This window comes from Hemitrygon akajei, chromosome 26 (genome assembly GCF_048418815.1).
Source record: "Hemitrygon akajei chromosome 26, sHemAka1.3, whole genome shotgun sequence".
NCBI classification, from domain to species: Eukaryota; Metazoa; Chordata; class Chondrichthyes; order Myliobatiformes; family Dasyatidae; genus Hemitrygon; species Hemitrygon akajei.
Genome location: NC_133149.1, coordinates 61,662,472 through 61,670,150, shown reverse-complemented (window position 1 = coordinate 61,670,150; position 7,679 = coordinate 61,662,472). Strand labels below are relative to the sequence as shown.

Sequence of the window (7,679 nt, the reverse complement as noted above, 5' to 3'; positions counted from 1 at the left end):
TTTATTTATCGTCAAGAGTGCCATCTCGTTTACGAATCCTAGTAATTTGTCGTTTAACCGAAGCAGTTTTCAATTGATTAGCCAATAATTTGCCAGACTTATCTCCATGTACATAAAACTGGGTTCTAGATTTAATTAACTGATTTTCAATCGAAGAGGATCTTAACAAACGATGCTCCATTTGAAGTTCAACTCTTTCTTTATAAAGTTCTTTGCTGGGGGGTCACTGAATAAATCTTATCAATTGCTTTGATTTTATCAACCAATGTTAATATTTTAGAATTAGTTCGTTTCCTAACTCCAGCAGAGTATGAAATAATCTGTCCATGAATAAGTGCTTTAAAAGTGTCCCATAAAATTCCACTAGAGATCTCTGCTGTTGAGAAAAACAAATCGATTTGTTGTTTAATAAAATTAAGAAAGTCTAAGTCCTGCAATAAAATAGAGTTGAACCTCCAAGATTTAGCATTAGTAGATGAGTCCAATGTCTTAATAGATAGCTTCAAAAGTGCATGGTCAGAAATGCTAATGGAGTCATATTTACAATCAATAACATCTGTAAGTAAACGGTGATCAATAAAAAAGTAATCAATTCTTGAATAATTATGATAAAATTGAGAAAGGTAAGAAAACTCTTGTCATTGGGGTGTAAAAAATGCCAAATTTCAGTAATTCCAGAATCAATCATAAAGGAATTAATAAGAGAGGCTGATTTATTCGGAAGAGCTTGGGTGGGCTTAGATCTATCCATCAAAAGGTTTAAACAACAGTTAAAATCCCCACCCATTATCAGCATATACTGATTCAAATTAGGAAAGGATGTAAATAGACACTTAAAAAATTCAGGGCAATCAGTGTTTGGAGCATAAACATTAACTAAAACAACTTTTTGATTAAAAAGTAGACCAGTAATAAGCAAAAATCTACCTTGTGGGTCTGAAATTGTTTCATAGTGTATAAAGGAGGTTGAAGAATCTATAAAAATGGAAACGCCTCTTACTTTGGCTTGGGAATTCGAGTGATTCTGTTGAAAACTAAAAAAGCATTGACTATCCACCTTCCTCACATGAGTCTCTTGTACAAAGATAATATTAGCATTCATTCTGTGGAATACTTTGAATATTTTTTTTCTGTTTGATCGGATGATTTAAACCATTAGTATTCCAAGAAACAAAATTAATAATCTTATCCATATTGCCAATATTTATTACAATTAACACATAAGGTTAAAAAAAAGATGAACTCATGAATCCGGAAGAGGGAAGTAAGTTCAAGGAGGAACCGGAAGTCACGACACTGCAACCATTTTTGTCGTTTCGAATCAGGCCAGGAAGTAAAACTAAGTGTGAAGCAAGCAAAAAGAAATCCCCCTCCCTCCACCCTCAAAACCAAAGCCAAAAAGAGGCAAGCAAGCAATCTAATACTAAATTTACCCCATGTCTCAAGACGGCAACTCAAACAAAAAAAGTTAAATAAAAGATACAAACCACCCATATTATAAGAAAGGGTTAGAAAGATTAAAGTATGCAATTAGTATTACATATATATAAAACAAAAGGATTTAAAACAATAATTTAAAACCCATAATGGATAATATTGTATTAGTGTTTTAAAAGAAAGTCCTTAAACTTATTCAGACACATCAAAACAGATATGACATATCCAAGCACTAAGGTCTTTCGGGAAGAAGAAACAACATTTTATTTTAAAAAAAATCTTAATATTTAAATGTTAAAAATATAAAAAAGTGTATATGAACTTAAAAGAAAACCCAATGAATTACTTTCACAACTAACAGAATAATATAAAAAGAACTCAGAATAAACCAAAAATGGTCTTTTACTGTGTGTAAGAAATACGTGTAAGCAATCACGTAAAAAAAATCATCATTTTATAAAAGATCCAAATCTATAAACTTATTTTTACATTAGTCAACTCGGAAACAATAAAGTGTTATTCTTCAAGGAATCCGCTGGAGATTTGAACAGCCGATAAGTTCCATCATTGAGAGCAACTCTCAAATATGCTGGAAATAACAGTGCTTGCTTGTAGCCTTCTTGATGAATTTCCGACATAACCGATATAAAACCCTTAAAACTTCGGGACTATAGTCTTCCAGAATACGGAATTTAAGATCTTGAAAGCTGATGATACCCTTTTTCCGGGCAGCCTGAATCAAACGCTCTTTGGTATTAGGTCGTGGTTTCAAACTTGAATCTGAATGAAAATGAGAAATGCGATGTGCACGGTCAATTATTGGAGGGGTATCCAGTACTTCTGAGCCGAAGACATCCATTAAAAATTTGGAGAAAAATACAGTGAGATTGCCGTTCTCAAATTTTTCCGGAATCCCAATTATCCGGAGATTTTGTCTTCGAGAGCGGTTTTCAAGATCAGTGATTTTAGATTTATAACGATCCAGCAGTTGAAAAGTCGAAGCTTGCTGTTGTTGCAGAGTTTCAATTATGCGATCTCTCTGGCGAGCGGCATCTTCAAGAACTAAAATACTTGCTTGTTGTTTTTGTGAATCTAGTGTAAGTGATTGAAGTTTTGCGTCAATTTAAAATTTCATCCAACATAGAAAGCTTTGAGGTTAATTTATTCTCCAGTTTTTCAAGTCTGTCGCCCGTAAGCTTCGCAATTGCTTCTAAAGTTAACGGTTCTTTCGTCTGTTTCGATTCCTTTGCTTTAGACATTTCAACGAGTTGAAAATGATTCAAACAATTGAAAAAGATTTCATATGTCTGAACCCCTTTAGAATAGGTATAAAAAGATCATTTAGGGGGGCGTTTGTAGGTAAAAAAATAGTAAAAGGATTGGAGCGAAGCCTAAAACCGCTTCATTCCATAAGTGTCATCTTGAGACCACATGCCATCCTGGAATCTCATTCTCACCCACAGGACGTCCAATCAGTTCCCTGAAGGAATGAATAACCTCTGACCACAGCTCGTCTCTTCTCCACACTTCCCTCCTCAGTCTCAGAGCCAGACTAAGTGCCAGAGACCCTTCTGCTGTGACCTTCCTTTACTTGGTCATCCCCACCATCCCTGACAATATCTAAAGTGATATCTGTGTTGTTCAGGGGGATGGACACAGGGGTAAACTGCTCTCGCTGTTTCCTGACAGTCACCCAGTTTCCTGTGCAGTGCCCCTTGGGTGCAACGACCTCTCAAATGTCCTACCTATCACCCCTTCAGCCTCCCGAATGATCTGGAGTTCATCCAGTTCCAGCTCCAACTCCGTAATGTGGATTGTTCGGAGCTGAAGCTGGAAGCCCTTCTCACAGGTGTAGTTATCAGGGACACAGGAGGGTCCCCTGCCTTCCCACATCCCGCAAAGGAGCTTTCCACTATCCCGCCTGGCATCTCCACTGTTCCAACTGAACAAATGAAAAGGGGGCAAAAATAAATTCTACCTTTGGCATGACTTTGCCTTCTCTGACTGACTGCTCTCCCCACTGAAACCTCAAAGAATTAAAGACTGAATGTCTCCGCTCCAACTCTGTCCACTCCAACAGTGACCGCTCCACTTGCTCCTGCCTGACTTGTTCTTGATAATCAACTCTAAATACAGATTGGCTACAGCTGAAAGCTCAAAAATAACCTGCCCTGAACCACTGCCTTTAATACTCGGTCGGTGAACCTGAGTGAATTACGGTGAATTACACACCACCCCGGCCTCCCAACCATCTGATCTCTCCGATTCACGTTGGGTCAAAGCTTGGTTGGGGGACACAAGGATGAATGACTGACTGAAACCCATCCCACATTCAGAGCAGGTGACCACCCTCCCCACAATGTGAACCCACCACTGTCTCTGCAGCGTGGATAAGTGTGTGAATGCCATCCCACAGTCTGAGCAGGTGACCACCCACACCACAGTGTGAACCCACCACTGTCTCTGCAGCGTGGATCAGTGTGTGAATGCCATCCCACAGTCTGAGCAGGTGACCACCCTCATCACAGTGTGAACCCACCACTGTCTCTGCAGTGTGGATCAGTGTGTGAATGCCTTCCCACAGTCTGAGCAGGTGACCACCCTCCCCACAGTGTGAACCCACCACTGTCTCTGCAGTGCGGATCAGTGTGTGAATGCCATCCCACAGTCTGAGCAGGTGACCACCCTCCCCACAGTGTGAACCCACCACCGTCTCTGCAGTGTGGATCAGTGTGTGAATGCCTTCCCACAGTCTGAGCAGGTGACCACCCTCCCCACAGTGTGAACCCACCACTGTCTCTGCAGTGAGGATCAGTGTGTGAATGCCTTCCCACAGTCTGAGCAGGTCAACGTCCTCTCACTGCTGAAAACAGTCTGGTCTTTTGTTAGCCGAGATGAATGTATGCATTAATTCCCACAGTCAGAGCAGATGAACAGCTTCTATACAGTGTGAACTCGCTGATGTTCGCTCAGTGATGTCTGAGTGAATTCCTTCCCGTCTGAGCAGTTGATGTTCAGTCAGTTGAAATGTCTGAGCGAATTCATTCCCACAATCAGAACAGGTGACTGGCGTCCCCCAGTGTGAACTCGCTGATGGACTTTGAAGCCTGATGACTGAGTGAATCCCTTTCCACAATCTGAGCAGGTGAATGGTTTCTCCCCAGTGTGAATTCGGCAGTGCCTCACCAGGTTGGATGACTCAGTGAATCCCTTCCCACATTCAGAGCAGGTGAATGGCTTCTCCCCAGTGTGAATTCGGCAGTGCTTCACGAGGTGAGATGAGTCAGTGAATCCTTTCCCACATTCAGAGCATGTGAATGGCTTCTCCCCAGTGTGAATTCGGCTGTGCTTCACAAGGGAGTCTGAATCAGCGAATCCCTTCCCACATTCAGAGCAGCTGAACGGTTTCTCCCCAGTGTGAATTCGCTGATGTACTTTCAGATGAGATGACTGAGTGAACCCCTTCCCACATTCAGAGCACGTGAATGGCTTCTCCCCAGTGTGAATTCGGCTGTGCTTCACAAGGTGGGATGAGTCAGTGAATCCCTTCCCACATTCAGAGCAGCTGAACGGTTTCTCCCCAGTGTGAACACGCTGATGTACCTTCAGATGAGATGACCGAGTGAATCTTTTCCCACATTCAGAGCACGTGAATGGCTTCTCCCCAGTGTGAATTTGGCAGTGCTTCACAAGGGAGTATGACGCAGTGAATCCCTTCCCACATTCAGAGCAAGTGAATGGCCTCTCCCCAGTGTGAACTCGCTGATGCACCTTCAGATGCGATGAGTGAGTGAATCCCTTCCCACATTCAGAGCAGCTGAAAGGTTTATCCCCAGTGTGAATTTGCTGATACACCTTCAGTTGAGATGACTTAGTGAATCTTTTCCCACATTCAGAGCAGCTGAACGGTTTCTCCCCAGTGTGAATTCGCTGATACACCTTCAGTTGATACGACTGAGTAAATCCCTCCCCACATTCGGAGCAAGTATATGGCTTCTCCCCAGTGTGAACTCGCTGGTGTCTTTGTAGTGTGGATGAATGAGTGAATCGCTTCCCACATTCAGAGCAGGTGAATGGCTTCTCCCCGGTGTGAATTCGGTAGTGCTGCACAAGGTGGGATGAGTCAGCGAATCCCTTCCCACATTCAGAGCAGCTGAACGGTTTCTCCCCAGTGTGAACACGCTGATGGACCTTCAGATGAGATGACCGAGTGAATCTTTTCCCACATTCAGAGCACGTGAATGGCTTCTCCCCAGTGTGAATTCGGCTGTGCTTCACAAGGGAGTCTGAATCAGCGAATCCCTTCCCACATTCAGAGCAGCTGAACGGTTTCTCCCCAGTGTGAATTCGCTGATGTACTTTCAGATGAGATGACTGAGTGAACCCCTTCCCACATTCAGAGCAGGTGAATGGCTTCTCCCCAGTGTGAATTCGGTAGTGCTGCACAAGGTGGGATGAGTCAGCGAATCCCTTCCCACATTCACAGCAGCTGAAAGGTTTCTCCCCAGTGTGAATTCGCTGATGAACCTTCAGTTGATATGACTGAGTAAATCCCTTCCCACATTCGGAGCAAGTGAATGGCTTCTCCCCAGTGTGAACTCGCTGGTGTCTCTGTAGTGTGGTTGAATGAGTGAATCTCTTTCCACAGTCTGAGCAGGTGAACGGCATCTTCTCAGTGTGAACTCGCTGGTGTTCATTCAGTTGGGATGATTGAGTGAATCCTTTCCCACATTCAGAGCAGGTGATTGGCCTCTCCCAGGTGTGAACTCACTGGTGTCACTGTGGCGTGGTTGAGTGTGTGAATGCCTTCCCACCATGTAAACAGGTTACCGTCCTCTCACTGGTGAATTTTTGGATCTATCTTTAGCATCGACAACGGAATGAACTGCTTCCTGCTTGCAGAACAGGTGGAGCGTCTCACTGTGGTGTGAACTTGCTGATGTATCTTCAGACTGGATGACTGAGTAGTTCCCCTCCCTCACACAGAGCAGGTGAATGGCCTCTCTCCACTGTGAACTCACTGGTGTGTCTGTGAGTAGGCTGTGAGTGAATCCCTTCCCACACTGAGAGAAGGAGAATGATATCTCACTGCGATCAATCATCTGGCGATTCAGACAGTCAGATGTTTGAATCCCTTGCACAATCAATGCAGTTGAAGAACTGATCTTCAGTGAACAAATGCTGGTGTGTTCTCAGCACCCCGGTTCCAGTGGATTTCACAGAGTTACAGCAGAAAACTTCAACTCAGACACAAAACACATTTCCAGCTGGGATGAGATAATTCATCTCCAAGAATCAAAAACAGATGTATTGTTGTTGCAAAGAAAAGATTTGGCCACTCCTTATATATCCAGAAAGAGACAGCAAAGAGACACTGCACAAGTGTTCTGCCATTTCAAACCTGTAAAAATATTTGAAAGGACATCAATGCGTGAAGGACAATTTTTTCAAGTGAGATTTTAGTCTGTGGTGAGAACGTAAGAAATTGGAGCACGAGAACGTCACCTGGCCCATCTCCACCAACCTGCCTTTTCCCCATCACCCTTAATTTCCCTACTTTGCAAAAATCTATCCAACTTTGTCTCCAATGCATTTACTGAGGTAGCCTCCACTGCTTCATTGGGCAGAGAAATCCACAGATTCATCACAGTTCTTCATCTCCATCCCAAATGCCCCCAATGTTAAAGTTCTAGTCCCATCTACTAGTGCAAACAACTTTCCTGCCGCAATCTTACCTATCCATTTCATCATTTTACATGTTTCTATAAGATCTCTCAATGTGAGCTCTGGCTCCATCATAATATTACCCAGTTCATCTCAAGTTGAGATATACCGCAGGTGACTGTGGGAAGCAAGGGAGGAGATTGCTGAGCATCTGGCGATGATCTTTGTATCATCAATAGGGATGGGAGAAGCACCCGAGGATTGTTCAAGAAAGGGAGTAGAGGTAACCCAGGAAATTATAGACCAGTGAGTCTTGCATCAGTCGTGGGCAATTTGTTGGAGAAGATCCTAAGCGGGAGGACTTATGAGCATCAGATTAGGGGTAGTCAGCATGGCTTTGTCAAGAGCAGGTCATGCCTTACCAACCTGACTGAACTCTTTGGGGATGTAACATTGATGAAGGTAGAACATTGGATGTAGTGTACGTGGTTTTCAGTAAGACCTTTGATAAGGTTCCCCATACGAGGCTCATTGAGAAAGTAACGAGGAAGGATCCAAGGAGAGCTGCTTTGCGGATC

The 7,679-nt window shown here is 43.1% G+C and overlaps 1 protein-coding gene across 1 annotated transcript; it reads right to left on the bottom strand.

The window, feature by feature from the left end:
- Positions 1–4,114: 4,114 nt before the first annotated feature.
- On the bottom strand, positions 4,115–6,340 carry LOC140716979 (uncharacterized). The gene is given in 2 exon segments (XM_073030185.1): positions 4,115–4,512; positions 4,515–6,340. Coding segments are annotated over 2 exon segments (1,746 nt in total). The 5' UTR covers positions 6,106–6,340; the 3' UTR covers positions 4,115–4,357.
- Positions 6,341–7,679: the final 1,339 nt, after the last annotated feature.